The sequence below is a fragment of the Alligator sinensis genome, unplaced genomic scaffold, assembly GCF_000455745.1.
Source record: "Alligator sinensis unplaced genomic scaffold, ASM45574v1 scaffold682_1, whole genome shotgun sequence".
NCBI lineage: Eukaryota > Metazoa > Chordata > Crocodylia > Alligatoridae > Alligator > Alligator sinensis.
Window position 1 is genome coordinate 1758832 of NW_005842011.1, and position 20617 is coordinate 1779448.

A 20617-nucleotide genomic window follows, 5' to 3' on the forward strand; every position below is an offset into this window, starting at 1 on the left:
GTTCTAGAATTAATACCTTTCATCTCCTCAGAGCATTCTACACAATAGTGGGCTCTTTTTCAGGCTTCTGAGCAGGAGTTGATCCCCTCTTGCTCCTTCAGTACTATTCAGGCATGTGAATTAGCTATTTTACTCTATTCTGGAGGGTAACTTTAGAAAGATGCCGTTATCTCCTTCTCCAACATCACCCATAATTGAAACTAAAGAGCTTCTCTATGCCAGACTAAACATAAAAGGAATCAGTAAATTTTTCATATTTAGAGGTTCCCAGAATGTCTGCATGTTTGACAACTCCAAAAGAAACCAACATCCTATTGTTATATGGCAAGACAGCCTCAAGCTATACCCAACACCATGAACTTGTATTCAGTTTATATTTGCATAGTTTGACAAATCAATGAGATGCAGTTATGCAAGTGGGAAAAAGTATAACAGTTCACAAAGCATTAGGTTAGTAAAACCGTGATTCTATATCCTTAGAACAGCCTTTAGTCCTCCCAAGTCCACTATCTACATTTTAATCAGGATGTATAGTTAAGCACTGTATATATATTTTTTTTTTAAACTATTTTCATACAAATTAGTACCATCTCCAAACAAGAGGTTAGTTAGAAAGCACCTCCACAGAATTCACAGAATAGAAACCTGCAAAGTCAAGCCAGATCAGTTCAACATTTTTATACTACCTCAAAATACACTCTTATCTCCCACAGAAGTCCACACCATTGAGTTAACATACGCTAACATTTACATTTCATTGAACTGATGGGCTTTACATACTTACCAGTAACCTGACAGTCTACTGGAGCAGGGGTACAGGCTAAGGCTGTGTAGAACTCAAAGAAAGTATGGTGGATTTTCGAAGTGCTAGTTTCTTCACGTACAAATCTGAGTTCTCCAGGGTAGGAGTCGTTACAAATGAAAGTTATTGTGAATGTATCTGAAGTTCCTGGGTGAAAGAGAGGAAGTTATGTATATCCCATTTGTTACATTAAGACTCGGAAGTTATTTTTCAGAAAAAAAAAGAGAGTGTCCCATGTTTCTGTGGACAGACACTCTTTACTGCTGCCTCTAAGGTTCTAAGCCAAGATTTCCAGTTCAAGTTACAGAAGTCCTAATGCAATGCTATCACTTCAACACCAATGTCTCCCACTCGATAGTTACATTTCACATTGGAATTAAGCTTTCCACTTCCGTTTCACAACTGGAGGTTGTTCATTCTGAATGACAAATCGCTTGCTCAGCAACGTTAGGTGCCAACTTACAATTCAAATCCTACTTTACTGACATCCAGAGACTTGCAAACCAGGGACATGGACAGACCCAAGTATACTGCTTCATACAACTTACAAGTGTTTGGCTGAGTCACCCATGAGTGGTAATTCTCACACATCTGCTCCTAGCCTGCAGTTAAACTGAAAATAGTGAGGCAGCTAGGAGCTGTCACATTCAAGTGCAAAGTTAAGAGTTTTAGCATTTGCATGCATCAGCTTTAGTCCAGGTACTAACAGGTACTGTATATTTCAAGCTGATTTGTTGTGAAGTCGTTTCCTTTCCTCAAGATGTGACTGGTGCAACTGGTTCAATGGTCTATACGAGTGGTTTTCAACCTGGGGTCCACAGACCTCTGGGGGGCCTGCAGACTATATTTAAGGGATCCACAAAAGATGACCACGATCAATCAAAAAGTACATGAATACCCACACTTATAATTCAAAGGGGTCTGCACTTCCATTCAAAATTTCCAAAGGAGTCCACAAATGAAAAAAGGTTGAAAGCCCCTTGTTTATACTTTACAAATGCTTATAACTACAACCACAACCACCCTTCCCACCAGTCGTCCTTCCTTAAAGAGTAAGAAACTTCCTTCAGACATGGAATGCACCAAGCCTGGGCTCCAGAATTTCAGGCACTAGTTTTCTTAGCCCTAAATTCAGTATATTTCCTGTAATGAAATAGTTTGAGTATCAGAAGTCGTCAGTACATCAGATGTCCTATTCAATAATTTATGACACCCTTCCAAATAAAGACTCCAGTTTATTTGAAATCGTTAAAAAAAGAGACTCCAGAAAAAATTCTAATCCCAAACTTAGTTAATTTCCCTGTTTTCTTTGTTTTTCCCCAGAAGTTTGGGTTTTTTTTAAATTAAAAAAAAAATAAACTCCTCAAAAGCTCTCTCCTGTATGGACAAGTTGTGGAGATAAAATGGAGAAATATCAAAATAGCTTCCCTTTAAAAGTGGCATTTCATGTTTTTCCCTCCCCCACATTTTTGTTCATTTGGTTGGTTTTTTTGTTGGTTTTTTTGTTTTTTTTAAGTCAATACTGACTGAATTGTCACTGTTTTTTGTTTTGGAGGGTTTTTTTTGGTTCTTCCACAAAAAAATGGCAGAAGTCTCCATGCAAAACTCTTACAGCATTAAAGATTTTTCCTACTGGAGTTCATGAAATTTCCCCCCCCCCCACAGTCAACAAATGGCAACTAACTTTTTGCTGCGTAAACAGGCCTAGAATGAGAGCAATTTATAAAACTAATATGGAGCCTCAGAACTGTAGCACAGGTTGAACTCACCTGATGCTGCAACAAGAGGGCCTTTGTAGGTGAGAGTGAGAAGTCCTTCAGTAGACAGGCGAAGGGTTTTATCCAATTCCACTGTCCTTACTGATTTTAGATCTGTTTCACATCCAGCAGCTGGTTTTCCATTGATATTACCACAATCCGGTGCTGGCCCACAAATATTTAGCTAGTGTTTGAGGAGGCACACAACGTTAATTTGCCTGACATTCCAAACAAATACTAAGAAAATAAGTCTTCTAGTCCTCATGAGAACTCAGACTCTACGAGATAACTCAATCCCCAATCTGCATTTGCAGCAATTTCAGCTTACATTTGTAAGTACATACATTTCAATGTCTGTATGTGGAGATCAGTCTCAATATATGGCATCACACCTCAAGAAAAAGGAGAGGTATTCTACCCACATAACGTAAAATAGTCATATTTTTGCTGCATTTCTAACTTTAAATCATTTCTACTGTTCTGTTGCTGCTGTTCTGAAGTTCAACATCTGCCAGTTGGATTATTTGCTCAATCTTTTTTTCTTAGCTACTGAAGTTACCAAATTGCCTTCCACTCCCAGGCAAAAGCACAGTTCTGTCAGACTAACTCACGTCCTTATGTTACCATAAAGGATAAACAGAAATTTAACAATTGAGCCTATCAGGTAAGACTAGAAAAGACAAGCATTACCCTGAAAAGCAATTGATTGATCGATCGATCGGTAGATATAGATTCCCCCCCACCATTTACCATGTAGCTCTTCCCAGTTCCAATGGCTTTATATCCTTTTTCTGAAGCTAGAGGTTGCAGGTTGAATAGAAAGCCACTGTTTGGATCTCTCACAGAACAGGACTGTAAAGACATTAGGGGACAGGAGATGCAGAAAACAACTGGTTAAGAAAAATCTGGACATTCAAACAACCATAAAATTAAGAGAATCAGGAATCATACACTCAGAATTAACTGCTTTACAAATACGCTTAAGGTTCGAGAAGCACAAACCAGCTCCTACTGCTGCTGTTAGCTGGAGCAGTCTATTTTTGTTTTTCAAGTACTGCACAAAGATAGCTGGCCATTTATTGTTTTCACACCAATAGCATGTTGGTACTATGCAACTATGCTCTGCAAAGAAAGCCTAAAGAGTAAAAAGGGAAACAGGTGAAGGAGCAGAGAGTTGCAGAGAATTATTAAGAGGACATTAAAAGGTTTCCCCACTCTGAATTCAATCAGATTCCTGGGTAAAATCCAGAGGGCTCAAGCTTTCATTGCTTCTGTATGAAATGAGTGCTCTATTCATACAACTTGGTTTTTTAACTGCACAAATGACCATGGAACAAGTTGCTAGGCTTAATCCATTCGGTAATTAGTTGGCAGCCTCAGTAGTGAAGCCAAAACCTGACTGGCATGGCAACTACTATCACATTTGTGGAACTACAGCAGGAGTGCTCAACCCCCACCTGCAGGGCTTCCCGTGCATCTGAAAATTTGGTGGTAGGGGAGTGGTGGCACCATTCCCCTACTGCCAAATTTACAGTGCCATGGAGACCCTGCAGGCCAGATTGTAGCCCTGCATGCTAGAAGGAGTATGAAGGACTGCAGGGCCACAGGCAGATGGGGCTAAACAGGGGCGCTACAGGGCCCAATCCAGCCCATGGACAAGCCATCTGGTCCACGAAGCCAAAACTTTGAGTACCACTGGTCTGAAGCAAGACTGCCTATGTTTCCATTACAGCAGCCATGCCAAAGGGAGACAGGACTTTACATTAAAATCTAGCTTTTTTTATTCTCTCTCTAAATGGACTTTAAAACCTTCATTAGTCACCATTTTGCAGGAAACATCTAATATTATAAAGGAACAAGAAAAAAGTGTAAAGAACATTAAAGCAAACCACAAATACCGCCCTCCTCTTGCCTCACCTGAGTTTCATCTCTCGTTGTTTTAACTGGACATGCAGCTTCTGTTTCCCACAGGAAGGTGATCACACATTCTCGGTCATCAATAAACCTTGGGCTGCTACCCTGGAAATACAATTTGCAAAGGAGTTTGGGATCAAGACTACTAATTTCAAAAACATTCTTATTCTTGGAGAACAGCCTTTTAAAAGCTTGGGACAAAACCTCAGTAGTAGAGTCAGGATCCCTGTTAAAGAGAGTACATGCACTTTCCTTGCCTCCCCCCCACCAAGCCTTACTGAATACTTTAATATGTAGGGTACCTATTCTGACAAAACAGAAAAGAAGCAATAACCATCTGTATTAGAAGGACAGCAATAAAAAATGGCCTAGTGATGCACTAGTCTGACTAGCTGAATGTTTCAGAATTTACTAACAACATATTCTGGAAACTAAACAGCTATTAGGAATGCTGGATGAAGTCATGAAGTTCTAGAAGGAAATGAAGTATACCATAAATAATCAGAGGTTTACACCAAGAGCCTTATGGATCCAATCTCATGAATGGAAGTAAAACTGTTCAGAATAGATGCCAACATTCATATAAAAATTCTTACCAAGCCTCTTGTAGCAAGATACAGAGCATCTAATATGTTAAAATCTCAAAAATCATGCAATATAGGATAAGTGGTTGAGTACAACAAGAAAAAAAGTCTAGACTAAATAACCCAATTTTCAGCAAATGGATTCTGAAAAAGTGAACTGCACATTATATGCAAGAAATATGGTAAGAGCAGTTTCTGCCAGTTACCCAGCAAAGGGGAAAAAGCAGCTTTACATGATCCAGGCTATGCTTCCAAAGGAAAAAACCTCTTAATTTTGCCTTAAAAACACAAAAACGTGTGCACATGCAAGACAAATGGTACTATTCTAAACCTTTTTCCTTGAAAGCAAAAGGAGTTCGGGTGCATAACACTGGGACACAGTTAACTATATAGTCTTGATACAAAAGTGGGAAGTCTGTTCTAGACAGATGCAGTAAGTCTGAAATCTGTTTGCCTTGACATGCACAGGCTTCCTCCTTATGGCTGTATCCATCTCCTGCATGGTTGCAAGAGAAAAAAGTATACAATGTATATGTACAAATTTAAGATTGAGGGGTTACATGTTTAAGCCTCCACAGATTATCAAACATCAAATAAATTCCCATCTGGAATGCTGAATCCAGATCACGGTCATGATCTTCTAATTGTCAGATATGTAATATATAATACTATTTTTTGCATATTTCACTATGAAACAGGAAAAGTTTCCATCCTTACAAGAGTGCCTTCGGAGCAGGTGAAATGGATTACAGTTGTATAGGAGATATTCCGTCCATCAGCATTGATGCACACAGAACCACCTGTGTAGGTTAAAAGAACTCGACCAGGTCTTTCAATTACGAGTCCTTTGCTAGCAACTCCCAGGTTACTAATGGAAGGGACTTCAGAAATAGAATCCTAAACAAAAAAACAAAACACAAAAGTCAGTTCCAATTGAAGGTTTTCACTAAACGATCAAGCTTCTTTCAGCTACAAGAGTCAATCATCCTGCCAGTATTACATTCCAAAAACAATTTCTTGAGAAAAGTGTAGTTAATTGTGAAATAGCAAGTAAGAGGTTAAAAAAAACTACCTTTAACTATCACTGCTCACCTCCATAAAAGCAACAATATTTATAGTCCAGCCAAAATATGTAATCTATTCATACTCTAGTTTTAAAAAAAGTTGTCTGTAAGAAGCTACCCAAAACTTGAACACCCCCGATTTGTCAGCTAATTTATGGCACAAAGTTTTAGCACCCGTTTGCCAAGACTCTCTCGCATTTGATAACAGGGTAAGCATTCCCAAGGTGCCACTCGCTGGACTTTTCTTACCATCACTGCAGAAAAGTCTTCTGCAATTTTACTATCTATTGGAGACCAATGTCAATACCTATTTTGCCAGTTTCCTCACTGGTTTTCTATCTTTACATGGAAGAGGAAGGTTTTTTCTCTACTAGACTGTGTAGTGACTACCAGTTTGTAGAACTAGCGACAGGCAGATGGTCAGACTGAATCAGTAGCAGTTCACTTCCACATAAGTCCAAATACAAGGCTATAGCAATGATGACACTCCTAAATGAATCTATGGTAGTTTGGATAAGAAACGGACAGCATCAAGAACTAAAACAGTTCCTCTCAGGAAATAGCCACTGTTGAAGTTATGAGGTCACTAAAAAAAATGTTTACAAGGTCTTTCTCTATTACATAGGTAGGCTGGATCTTGCAGAAACATTGAAATCAAAGTCAGCTACATAAAGGATTTACTACTGCAATCTAGGTATTTATGACATTGTTGTATGTGATCACTGTCAGCATCTGTGGATTTTAAAATCTTCACCACCTTCCTGAAGTAAGAACCCCTATGACAATTTGACAGGAAACAAGGGTGATGCAACATCCTCTAAGAATTTATCACCTCTAGCTCTTCTTTAAGTATTCTTGCTGTTCCTCCAGTAGATTATGGACAAGAAATACAGCAACCCACAGCAACCTTAAACCCATTCAAAATGCCCCCACCAAAAAAACAAACAAACACAGGATCTTATTTGCAAGGCACTGTGAAATTTAAGATTTTGAGAAGGGAGAAAGAAAAAAGTAAGCTTCTAATCACTGGGGAAGAGTTAAAAAGCCACAGGCTCTGGACTGTCAGTACCACCTCAAGGCAGGGAAGTATACATCCTTATAATGTTTACCATTTTTGGTTGCAATTAGAAGTTTACAAGGAAAGGGTGGTAAACAAAAACAGGGACGGAGGACTAGAGGTTAAAAATAAGAAAGTTTCTCTGATGCTCAATTTATATTTCTTTACTTCAGTTGCTCACCCTTTTGAGTCCATATACTGTATTAAAATCAATCTATTGTCCAAACAACAGAGATACAAAAACAGTGTTTTTATTGGAAGATTCAGTCAGCATTTATGCTAGTAGTTATGACTCAACAGGTCATTCACTTTCTTCTTCTGCATAGGTAACTAGAAAGAGAACAAACTTGATATTTAAGCTATATGCAAGAGTTCTCCCCTACTCCTCACCCCCTTCCTATGAGAAGGTGGGTCAATTACTCACATAATCTCTTTCATACTTCATTTGACAGACTGATGCATGTCGATCACATCCTGGAACTGGAATTAAGGGCCGACAGATATTTATGTAGTATTTCCTGCGTTGGTTTGGCTCAGAGTTATCCATGGCATACCAGTTTTCACCTCTTTTTTCAGATTTTGATAGTCTGCATTAAAAAGTGAAAGTTACAGCATATTCCTCTTAAAAAGAGAAAGCAAACCAAGAGACAAGCAAAACCCATCCTGTAACCACTACAGAGGTAGCAATTAAGTAACTGTCATCTGCTAGATATCACAATGAAAACACGTACTTTGCTCCTAGAATATTGTCTACTGCACCATGCCTATTCCCAAATTAAAAAACAAACACACACACACACTTGTTATCAAAACCAGCCCAATAAAAACCAAGTCAGCCTATGATGGCATAAGTCTCTTTCAAAGATGTAAGTTTTTCTCTTCACGTTGCATGACAGTTTGATAGTAAGACATCAGTTTAGGCAGTTCTAACTGTCTACACAGACAGAAAGGCCAATTTGGTTTAAAGTACTATTATTAGCAAGAGGTGTCTTCCAACTACAGGCTGTGCTCTTTGACCCAGTGCTCTTTACTTTTTTCTTACCTTGACAAATCATATTGTTGCATGGTGGTGGGATCAGTAACAATGCACTCTAATGGCATCTCTGGACAGGCATGTTCAGTGTACCACTTAAAGTTGTATGTGTAACTGTCTTCTTTCTATCGTTGGAAGACAGAGTGTGAAAAAGAGTTAGCAGCATGACTTAACAGGCATCTGATTCTTAAAAGTTAAGTCTTGTTAATAGAGCTACCTTCCCCTACATACTGGGAATATCCAGCCTATGATCTCATCTTCGGCTGCATATTTACAGGTTCACTATTTGGGTATATCATGGCACATTTCCCTGTTCATTTATCAAAACTGTTTTTTCTCTAGTTTAACATCTTGTGGCACTTGTTAGAGTAGCATAGAACTTTAACTCCTTTAAGCTATGGGTTGGCAATCTACAGCTTGAAGGCCACATCCAGCCTGCACAAAATAAATCAGGTCACACATGCAGCAACTGGGCAGCAGAGAAGTGGCAGTAGCACCCAAGTCAAAAGCACCAGCCTGCTATGACCCAAACTCGGGGGTGGGCAATTATTTTGGGCAGAGGGCCACTTACTGAGTTTCGGCAAGCCATCGAGGGCCGCATGACAGGCAGCCCAGGGCAGATTAATTTAATTTTCTAAATTTTTTTAGGGGCCCTGCAGGCCGGATAGAATGGCCTGGCGGGTCACATCCACCCCGTGGGCCGCATTTTGCCCACCCCTGCCCAAACTACATTTCAGCTCACCACTCAAAAAGTTGCCAACCCCTCCTGCAAGCAGCTCCACTAGTTGCTGCAATGCAGCTCTTCCTCAGCTGCTTGATAGTGAAGACCACTTTAATTCAAGTGAAACTACAATGGCAAAGGCAATATATTCAAGTCAGATCCAGGTAGACACCCTGGTGATCCAGAGTAAAACAGGCTTTGTGACTACCAAGATCATGACTAACAAAGCAGATGCTCCAAAAGAGTAATTAACATTTTTTGACAGAAGCTTCCCCACAGTTGCTGAAAGCTCAATTCGTACCGGTTCAATGCAGTTAAGAATCAAAAGACTGAGCTTCAGGGAGTTCGCTACCCCCCCACTTTCATCTAGAAGTTCCTACCTGGTATTCAGGTTGACCTATTCCAGCTTCACGATCACACAGAAAAGTTATAAGGGTAGAACGTGGAGTCTGGTTCTCATTGTTGTAAGGTGTACCATTTTTGTAGGTCAGCTGAATCATTCCATCGTAATATGAAAGTTTGGAACTGAGCGCTCCAAGACTCCATGCACCATGGTTGCTGATGACAAAAAAAAAAGATACCATACTGCTTAAAATTCACTTAGTCTCATCTTAAGTCAAACCCCTATGATACACTAACAGACTAGGGAAAAAGGTATTATGAACATATAAAGCAAACAGTAATGTAATGTAACATTTAAAAACATATGCTGAAGGGAAGCCAATTTCACAGAACTGATCAAAAGCCACATTAGCATTAGGTTAGGCAGACCATATAATCTGCATCCTTTAACGGATAGCTCTTCTCTGAGAGCTAATTATAATATAGGTTTCACTGGGCACATCTACACAAGACGCTTTGAGCGCAGCAGACTAGTTCTACTGTGCATTAGTGGGGCAGGCAAAGCCTGTGCTAATGTGCTAGTCTAGCAAGCAGTAGCATCACTAAAACACTTTCATCTGTGCTAATGCACAGTAGCACCAATTACAGCACATTAAGTTAGTACCTGTCATTACAGGTACCCATTATTACAGGTACTAAACATACACAATTAAAGTGTAGCTGTGTCCACTGTCTCTTAAGGTCCAGAGCAAATTACTTCTCAGGACTAGAAATCAAGTTTGATGTGACCATGCACGCATGTGCACGCATACAGTGTCAGTTGATTGCTGTGCACAGAGGATAGAGTAGAAATTGAAAAAAAAAAAATTAGTTAAGGTATGACCCAAAAGCCCTAACTGGTGTCTCAATTTTCACTAAGGACAGTGTTGACCGTAGGAGCACAGGCAGGATAGGTAATGTGAATGAAGAAATGGAAACCCTTTATTGTTGAAAGGGTTTAGTACTGGGCTGGGGAGAGGGATTTTGTGAAGTCTGAAAACCAGTTCACAAGCAAAGACCTAAAAAGTTCAATGGACTCAGTAGTGGAAGGACAACTTCACTGCAGAATTCGGAAAGGAGCTGACACATCGTCACAGGTGTGGAAGCAAGTATATTAAACAAGTTTATTAAAAAAAAGCACAAATACCATGTGATTGGGGAACAGAAAAGGGGGTAGTGTCTAGGGCACCTACAAGCCAATGGTTCCAATTCAAGGGATGGTACTGAAGTCAGGCTACATCTTGAAGGAAAAGAACAGATGAAGGTAAATGGAAAAAAAGATAAAAATGCAAAGGTTAAATCATGCCAGACTAATCCAATACTTAATTTTCTAAAGGATCCTCTCCATTAGGACTTCAGCAAGCAATCTGACTTAGTGCCACATGGGAAATTAGTTAAATTGGAGAAAATGGGAAATTAGCACAGAAACTGAAACGTAGCTAAAGACCTGACAAGCAGAGATGGCAACAGGTATTGTTGAAAGGGTTTAGTACTGGGCTTGGGGGAAGGGATTTAGTGAAGTCTGAAAACCAGGCTTGGTTAAGACTGGCTCAAGTAGGGGTATATCAATGTGGGGGTTGGGGGAAGTTAGGAGGCACTGTCAATATGGACGACAATCAAGGTAGCATGTATAAAGAACTGGCAGCCTTAGGTACAGGAACAGAAGTAGGATGATATTTAAGAAGCAGTCCAAAGTGTACTATCACATACTTGGGATTAAAAGAATTTATGCTATATGCTGGGAAAGAGACTGAGGACAGTTGTGGAAGAAAAACCCACAAACTTTAGGTGTTCTGTCAAGGGAGCCTGCATAATTACAAGGGTAACAAGAAGGGTTTCTACAAGAATGTTAGCAACAAGAGAAAGGTCAGGGAAACTATGGATGCCTTATTGAAGGGGGAGGCAACCTAGTGACAGATGAGGAGGAAAAGGCTAAAAAGTACTCAGTGACTTTTTTGCCTCAGTCTTCACAGGCCAGCTCCCAGACTACTGCACCAGGCAGCACAGGTTGTGGAGAAGGTGATCAGCCCTCAGCAGTGAAAGAACAGATTAGGGACTACTTAGAAAAGCTGAACATGTACAAGTCCATGGGGCTGGATGCAACGCATTTAAAGGGTGTGGAAGGAGTTGGTTGATGCGACTGCAGAGCCACTAGCCATTATCTCTGAAAACTCGTGGCGATTGGGGGAGGTCCCAGACAATTGGAAAAAGGGCAAATATAGTGTTCATTTTTAAGGAAGGGAAGAAAGAGAATCCAGGGAACTATGGACCAGTAAGCCTCACCTCAGTCCCTAGAAAAGTCAAAGAGCAGATCCTCAAAGAATCCATTTCTAAGCACTTGGAGAAGAAGGTAAATTAGGAACAGTCAACATGGACTCACCAAGTGCAAGTCAGGCCTGACCAACCTAATTGCCTTCTATGATGAGATAACTGGTTCTGTGGATGTGGGGAAAGCAGTGGACATAATATACCTTGAGTTTAGCAAGGCTTTTGGTACCACCTCCCACAACATTCTTGTGAGTAAGCTGAGGAAGTATGGGTAGGATGAGTGGACTGTAAGGTGGATAGAAAGCTGGCTGGATTGTCAGACTCAATAGCTAATAATGTCTCTATGTCTAGCTGGCAGCCAGTATTGAGTGGAGTGCCCCAGGGGTTGGTCCCGTGGCTGGTTTTGTTCAATATCTTCATTAAGGATCTGGAAGATGAGATAGACTGCACCCTCAGCAAGTTCATAGATGACACCAAGCTGGGAGTAGTAGATACACTGGAGGATAGAGCTAGGATTCAAAGTGACCTAGACAAATTGGAGGACTGGGCCAAAAGAAATCGTGTAAGGTTCAAAGACAAGGGCGAAATCCTGCACTTAAGAAGGAAGAATCCCATGCACCGCTACAGCCTGGGGACTGACTGGTTAAGCAGCAGCTCTGCAGAAAGAACCTGGAGGTTACATTGGACAATAAGATGGATACGCAGTGTGCCCTAGTTGCCAAGAAGGCTAATGGCATACTGGGCTGCATTAGTAGGAGTGTTGCCAGCAGACTGAGGGAAGTAATTATTCTGCTCTGGTGAAGCCACATCTGGAGTACTATGTCCAGTTTTGCCCATCTCCCACACTAGAAAGGATGTGGACAAGTTGGAGACAGTCCAGCAGAAAGCAATGAAAATGGTTTGGGGACTGGGCACATGACTTCTGAGCAGAGGCTGAGGGAACTGGGTTTATTTAGACTGCAGAAGAGAAGACTATGGGGGGGATTTGATAGCAGCCTTCAACTACCTGAAGGGTGGTTCCAAAGAGGATGGAGCTAGACTGTTCTCTGTGAACAAGCAGCAATGGTGTCAAGTTGCAGCAAAGGAGGTTTAGGTTGGATATTAGGAAAAATTCTCACTAGGAGGGGGGTGAAGCACTGGAACAGGTTACTGAGAGCTGGTGGAATCACCATCCTTGGAGGTTTTTAAGACCCAGCTTGACAAAGCCCTGGCTAGGATGATCTAGTTGGGGATGGTCCTGCTTTAAGCAGGGGGTTGGACTAGCTGACCTCTTGAGGTCCCTTCCAACCCTCATTTTCTATGATTTGATAATGGTAGGGAGTATTCATGCTATTGTACAAGTTACTGACTAGACTTCACCTGGTATATTACATGCAACTCTACAAACCTGTTGTTTTGATTTTTGAGGTCTATCATGACAAGTGCAAAAGACCACTAGAATTAAGGGAAATGGAGAGCTTATCTTTTAGCTTAATAGAGACCAAGAATGGGCAATTATTCAAGGTATATGAATAAGTAAACACTAAAAAGGGGAAGAAGAGCCAAGTTAATGACAACACTAACAGCAGCAAAAAATTATGAACAGCTTTTATACTCATTTAAGAGGCAGGAAGTTCAGAGTTTCCTAATTATCAAGGCAGCAAAGCCCTAGAATATCCTTGCGTTCAGAGTGGGAGGGCATACAGTTTTAAAGAGCTTGGAAAGTGTACAAAAAGGTGAATGATGTAGCATACAAGTTCCTGTCTCAAGTCAAACCTCCAAGTGATTTCCCACCTCCTCCTGCAATCAAAATGTTATATACAAAATACAACACTTAACCCATTTAGAGCCTGCTGAAGTTTAACATTAGCTTCACAATGGTATCCCATAATGAAGGCAGAGACAGCACATAATGTACTGTGTGTGTAAAATGAACTTGTATTACAGGATTAGAGGCAACTGAAGATACTTGCCTTTTTGATACCTGACATGCTGCAGATTCTCCTGGACATGATTCCTGTGGTACACTGTCACAAATATTTATGTAGAAGTCATAATCAGGGGCATGAACAATATAGCTCCCACTTTTTTTGGTCAATGGTGACAAGTCAAAAGAAAATCCTACATAGGAGTGAACAAAAATACCTTATGAGTACAGCTTATTTTATTCTCTCTTCTCTTTTAGAAGTCTTAACCTATCAGTTGACTTGTATTCAAAATGAAGCATGCAAATACACGTGATGTACAACTAGAGCAGTTGTTCGTTTTTAGCTTAGCTTAGCAGTTTTTCTACAATTTCATCCAAATTTATTATATACTCTGTTCAAGGAATTTATTACAACAGTAATCAGGTCATATTTCCCAAAGTTGAAAACACACCTGGAGTAGATGTGCCAAAACTTTAAGCAGATTAACTGCATATGCAAATGAGAAAATGGCCAATTTGGTGTTATTTCTGTGCATCAGGCCCCCAACTTAAGAGTGTCAATACATTGGGCCAAGAATGTTTAACTCCATTTTTAAGTGCAAAATAGATTTGTGAACAATCTACATGTAGTCCATATAGCTTGAATGTTATCACCTAATAAAAACCTCAAATCCAGTTATCCTCAATGTTATATACATACCAGCCTGAGAATCAGAGACTCTGCAGTTGTCTCCTTCCGTTTTGGATAGGACACAGGCAGCAGCAGTATGCCACTCAAATTCATACAAACATTCATCATCATTTTCAGATATTAGAACAGGAGCACTTTCTAGATCACCTGGCATCAAGAGTAAGTGATACATTGAACTGTCATTCATTCAAGACATGTCATCTTTAATAACAAACTCAAATACAAAAAAAAAGTTTCCTGCTTCCCCACTGGAACCAACTTAATGAACAGATATTGTACTCCATAACACTTGCAATGCCACTTCAACAGGACCAAATTAAAAATGCTTTCAGTCTGAATAAGCATCCACCCATTTCTTATTTTTCCAAGATCTAGGATGCATGGACACCAACACATCTCTCCCACCCCAAGCAAAAAATGTGATACAGCTATAGGCATAAAAGTCTAGGAAATTTCTAAATCTAGGGCATCTCCCACAATATCATACAAATGTTAATATTGGCCCAAGTGCTGGAACTGCACTGTTGAAAATTTACTGTGCTCAGATGGAACAGGTTTCCCTCCCCATCAATAAAACAGAAATAAAAGCACAGTTTAATACAGAGGAGACTGGGAGCAGCATGACCTTTTAAAATTAGTGATACACCCCAATTAAATTAGCTTTTCCTCTTCAGGGGGATGGGGGGTGGGGACGACGGACGGGGAGGGGAACTATTTCCTGCTTAAGGGACTTGTACATAAACAGCCAAACCCCAATCTTAACCCTTAGCAGCCCACTGGTCCAGCCTTTAAAGCAGTGGTTCCCAACCTTTTCAGAGTCAGGGCACTCCTTCATAACTTTTCTGAGTTTAGTGGCACCCCAGTCAAGAACCACTGTTGGGATGCCTCAGCTTTCCCAAGTAGTTCTCAACTGGGGTTCTGCCCTATGCGTTTCATGCAGTGTCAGACCAGGAAATACTGTGGTAGCAGCACCTGGTCCTGCCATATCCTTTCCTGGTCCAATCATACATGGCTCTTCCAGAAAGATTTATGCAGAACAGTTCCCCCTACCTACGTGTCTGTTCAGGTTTTTCAGATAACCTTAATGCTGGCAGCTCCTTACATAGCCCTTCCCAGTCTAGCTCTGCTTCAGACAAAGGGTAGTTTCATCTGGTTGCAGCAACACTCCCAGAGCACCCCAAGTTGAGAACTACTTGTTTAGAAGTCTCATGGCTCCTTTTCAATCCAGATCATTACTGCATCCCTTAATACAGAATAGGCTATATTCAAAAGGATGGATGAAACGTTGCCCTCACACAGCCCAACCTCTAATCTGATCATGGGGGTTGGACTACATGACCTCCTGAGGTTCCTTCCAACCCTAATTTTCTATGATTTTATGATTAGTGTTTCGCTGGGGAGATGTGTTTTTTGAACACCCTCCTGAGGCTGAGGAGGGCATAGGACCCAGGTCTCCCATGTCTGTCTTCTAATAATTTGGAAAACAGGAAAAGTATCACATCTCTTCGGGCATGTCTTTGAATGAAAAGTGCCTATGGCTGCGAGGCTTTGTAATGAACTCTGTGCAAATGAACACAATTGGTGCAAAGCTCCTTTGCCCCACCAAGGTGGCCATCTTTCTAGGCACAGCCCTAAGGAATTTTATTGGCAAAACATACGTACCCACTGACCTTCAGGCTTGTGGTGTGGGTGAGGATGGAGCTGGGTTGAGGACAAACCCTCTTGGACTTCAGAAGCTACATTCTGCTTCAGTTGTATTTTAGCCACCGTGAGGGTTGGTGGAAAGTAACACAGGGATCAGAGAGGAAGTTTGGGGAGAGGCTTATAGTAACTGGCCTCAGGATCACCCCGTCTAGCCCCCTAGACACTGCACCAGCCATCCCCTTCATGTTTGTATGTTAATAACTCACATGCTGTTCATGTTACATGTTCAATATTGACTTTCATTATTAAGACTCAGAACACATTATGCTCCTTTTGACACAAAGCTTTGGGAGTGGGGATGAGAGGGGAGGGGGAGAGAAGAGTGGGCAATATTCTCACCTGGCTTGCACACAAGCGCTATGACAGTTTTGATTTTCTTGTCACTCAAACAGCTGTCGCCATTCTGATAAACAAGCTGAATACTCTCTCCAACTTTTTGGGGAGATGACATAAATGTCCCAAGATTTTTAGCCTTGTTTTGTTTATCTGAAGTGGGAGGAAAGAAACACATTAAAGTTTCCCTAAACTAGAATAAAGCTTAAGCCAGAATGTCAGTTAGAAATCTGTGCTGATGGTGGGTGGGGGGATGGAGGGGGCAGGAAGGGACACATACACAGAGGAAGTTTCGGTTGTTACATGTCAAAAGCATTGTCAACAAGCCTAGTCGAGTGTCACAGGACTATTAGCCAAGAAGAATTAGTCCTTCAGTAGAAGTTAAACTGTGGATTTCAACTATTCTCTCTTAGGCCCCTGTGGACAGGAAATGAAAGCATCCCCTTCTCCAACCCCCACAGCCCTGGAATACACAAGCACTACTCTCATGCCTATGTTAGCATTACACAAGCACTTGCAGGGAGGCTATCTTCTGGAGCAATGTCACAAGCATTTACAGCTTCAGAATCGTCCACTCACCAACAGAGCAGATAGCCGCATCATCTGGGCAGCCAAGTGCTCCCCCCTTCTTAAGCACTTTATGACAGACATTGATGTAGTAGCGTTTCTTCTCTGCTTCTGTAAGACTGCTATCCACAGCTTCCCAATTCTGGGCTGATTCTGGGATTAAGAGATTTTGTTTTAGATGCAATATGAAGAAACAACAAAGTCACCAAACACCTTGAAAAGTTAAAGGAGTAGTCAGGGCTAGTGAGCTTTTAGAGATCAATTCCTTGTTAAAGGTTCTTTAGAAGGAACCTAAAATGTCTGTTATAAAAATACCCATAATAGCAATAGGACGCATTAAAACTATGACGTGAGCTTAAGTGACTCACAATAGAAAAGCAGCAATCATGCACTATATTAGCATCAAGAGTAACCAGTTCAAGAGAAAGAAAAGACAGTGGTTTGCACCATTTTACCTGAACTGCGAGTGAGAGGTGACAAGTCATACCGTTTCTTCTTATCAGCAACTCTGCAAAGGATATCTTCCTTCTCTTTTACACAGGCATATTTCGTATCCCAGGTGAAGAAATATGTGCAGTCCACTTCACCAGTGAACACTGGAGCCCCTTTACCATCATTACCTTCAATCAGAAAGATAAAAAGCTTGATGCAGATGGAGAAAAGTTAAGTTTAAAAGCTTGGAGCTTGAGGGAAGAGTAGTAATAGACATGAAAGGCACTCAATCCTGTATTGTAGTAGAAGATTCCAAGGCTGCAGTCACAGAATCAGAGAGAAGTGGGGCTAGACAGGACCCCACAGGTCATCTAGTCCAACGCCCTGCCTAAGGCAGGATCAGCTCTGCCAAACCATCCTCTACAAACCCATAGTCTAAAACTCTACACAAGATTACCATCAACCCTGACAACACAGACCTAACACCCTAACCTGCCACAGGTAAAACAGGGGAACCACAGCAGCCAATGCCCTGCTTCTAAGAAATATTGTCAATATATGCTTAAAATATCCTGGGTAGGAGGACCACACCCTCCATTATACAGGAAGGCAAAACCCCACACAATCCATACCAATCTGACCATGGGGTAAAATTCCTTCCAGACCCCAAATATGGCAAGTCAGCCTGACCCTGAGCTGAGGGGCAAGACCCTCTAGCCAGGAAGCTCTGGCTTTGGTCCCTAGAAAAACCCCACCCTTGGCTGTAGCCAATATCCAGTGTCTCTGAGGAAGGCTTAACACACCCTGAAATGTCACAGAAAGGTTGGAAGGGGGCAACCAGCAAAGCCCAGAAGTATGGAAAATACCCACGGTAGAACATAAGCATAAATACACTTAGATCATCCCCCACTAGTAGCTGTCCAACTTCTTGAAGACCTCCAGTGATGAAGAGTCCACAACTTCCCTAAGCAGTCTCTTCCACTGCCTCACTACTCTAACTGGGACGAAGTTTTTCCAGATATGCAATCTAAACCTACTTTCCTACAATTTCAAGCGATTGGTCCACATTCTCCGCTCTGCAACAAGAAAGAAAAGGTGCTCTCCCTCTTCTTTATGGCAGCCCCTCAAGTATTTGAAGACTGCCATCATGTCCCTTCTTGCATCCCTTTTCTGTACAAGCTCAACATACCTACCTCCTTCAGCCTCTCCTCACATGACTTGCCTTCCAAGCCCTTTACTCAACTTCATTAGCTGCCTCTAGACCCTCTCTAACTTCTCCCCATCCTTTTTAAAATGTGGAGCCCAGAACTGCCAATGCCAAGTAGAGAGGCGCCATCACCTTCCATGTCTAGCACCTAATACTTCTGTCCCAAAACCACATTAACCTTTCGTGCGGCTGTACCACACTGCAGTAGTATTGAGTCTATGATCTACCAAGTCCTCTTCCATAGTGCTGCCATCCAACCAGGTGTCACCCGTTTTATTAAATGTGGTTTTAATTATTCCTCCAAAGTGTAACACCTTGCATGTGTCCACACTGTACTTCATCCTGTTAGCTCTAGCTCAAGATCTGTCAAGATTCTTCTGAATTGCACTTGCAGCCTTCAATGTGTTCACAGTCCTTCCCAGTTCCCCATCATCTGAAAACTTACTCAAGAAGCTTTCTATGCAAGCATCCAAATCATTAATAAAACACAATGAAAAAGCACCAGGCCCAGGACAGACCCTTGTGGAACTCCATGCAAAACCTCCACCCATTCTGACATGGACCCGTTAATAATTAGCCTTTGTTTGCAGCTATTGAGCCAGTTATCCACCTTGAAGTAGTTTTATCTAGCTTACATCTCTCCAATTTGTTTGAGAAGGTGGTGCAGGACCTTGTCAAACACCTTGCTGAAGTCCAGATGCGCTATATACACAGCGTTCCCTTCATCCACTCAAGCAGTTGCTTCGTCAAAAGAGATCAGTTCCAAAACCATGAGATTCATTAGAGTCATGCAAACTATTTTCATAGCTGGCAGCGAAACATCCTTCTCTGTTTGAAGATTAAATAGTAAGTAATGAGCTCTCACTGCTTCTTTCTTTCCTTGGCATGTTATGATGACCAAGACAGCACATTTACTCCTGTACTAGAAACAGGTCTCACTACTCACAGCAAAGTGCAAGGGGAATTAATCCCAAGTCACTAGGCTCTTCGGTTTAAATAGTTAACTAGCCAAATTATGCATAGGATCTGCAAAAACACCTTAGAGTAACTAAAGACAAATACTCACTTGCTGTTTCATTGCATTCAAAGTTTATAACGGTCATCCGCTGAAAGCCAGAGCTGCATGCATCACCATTTGGATAAGTCAAAGTGAGGTCCCCATCTGAATACCTAACAGAAACCAAAGATTTAGATTGGTATTTTAAAAAGGCACTGTCAGACATAACTATCGTTTTGCCCACAACTAACGGAGATCCAGCTCATGCAATTCAACTACTGTTTCTTTCATTACAGGAAAAGAAGCTGTGACTCGGCACTAACTGAGGTTTCCACTACAGCAAAAGCCTAACCCCTTGTCTTGCCCTACCAAATGATTGCATCAACCATAATTGAGACGTTTTGCTGTATACATATTCAGAAAAAACACTGAGCAATAATGTCTACTTTGAGTGCCTTGCATTCCAGTTTGCACTGCTATAAAATTAATGCAAGATGTTACAACAGTAGGAAAAGAGTCCCAAGTTCCACAATTCATTTAATAGCAAGATTACATCTTGTCCAGAAAAAAAAATTAAAATATAAATAAAAAATAATTAGTTCAATGCCATTTACCTACAAAATAAGCCATTATGTCTGCTAAGAGCAATAACTTTTTTCCCCTTAAAGTATTATGTCCTATACTATATTTATTGGAAAAACAGCCTTTTTAATGTAAAATCATTTTTATTCAGGTGGCCTTTGCATTTTTATCTTTACATGAGAAGTCATGCCTCCTTCCACACACTGATAAAAGAACCTCGTGACAAAGGTACATTTGAAGCGCAAAGGTGAAGCACCTACAGCAAATTCCCTTGTGTATTTTTTATTCTACACAATTTAGCACCAACAAGATTATGATGCAATACTGCCAGTGAAACACTTTTAGGCAAAAATAAAAATACTTCACACTCCCATCTCTGGAGAGCCACTTTAGTGCTTGCTTGAAAACCCCACAGTTGCTAGTCTGGCACAGCACTCATAGCTTTTACGTTGAAACAAAGTCACAGAAAAAACTAATTTTCCTAATGGATGCATTAGTTACTATCCATGACATTACTGTATTTTAAGATTTGTACATAAGAGTCACTTTCTATCAGATATCATTTATTCTTCCACACTGAGTATTTATGTAGTGATTTAGTATGACTCAAGTATGTG

General features: G+C 40.9%; 1 protein-coding gene across 1 annotated transcript in view; it reads right to left on the minus strand.

Moving 5' to 3' along the window:
* Positions 1–20617, minus strand: part of IGF2R (insulin like growth factor 2 receptor) — an 85809-nt gene that overhangs the window by 39937 nt on the left and 25255 nt on the right. Inside the window, exons 10-23 of the mRNA XM_025201983.1 lie at positions 19488–19599; positions 17238–17402; positions 16795–16935; positions 16222–16368; positions 14188–14325; positions 13534–13681; positions 9313–9490; positions 8221–8336; positions 7603–7765; positions 5775–5954; positions 4477–4578; positions 3310–3411; positions 2572–2743; positions 785–949 (exon numbers count right to left, since the gene is read on the minus strand). Of these exons, the coding sequence (XP_025057768.1) occupies positions 785–949; positions 2572–2743; positions 3310–3411; positions 4477–4578; positions 5775–5954; positions 7603–7765; positions 8221–8336; positions 9313–9490; positions 13534–13681; positions 14188–14325; positions 16222–16368; positions 16795–16935; positions 17238–17402; positions 19488–19599 (2029 nt within the window). The remainder of the gene's footprint in view (positions 1–784; positions 950–2571; positions 2744–3309; positions 3412–4476; positions 4579–5774; positions 5955–7602; positions 7766–8220; positions 8337–9312; positions 9491–13533; positions 13682–14187; positions 14326–16221; positions 16369–16794; positions 16936–17237; positions 17403–19487; positions 19600–20617) is intronic.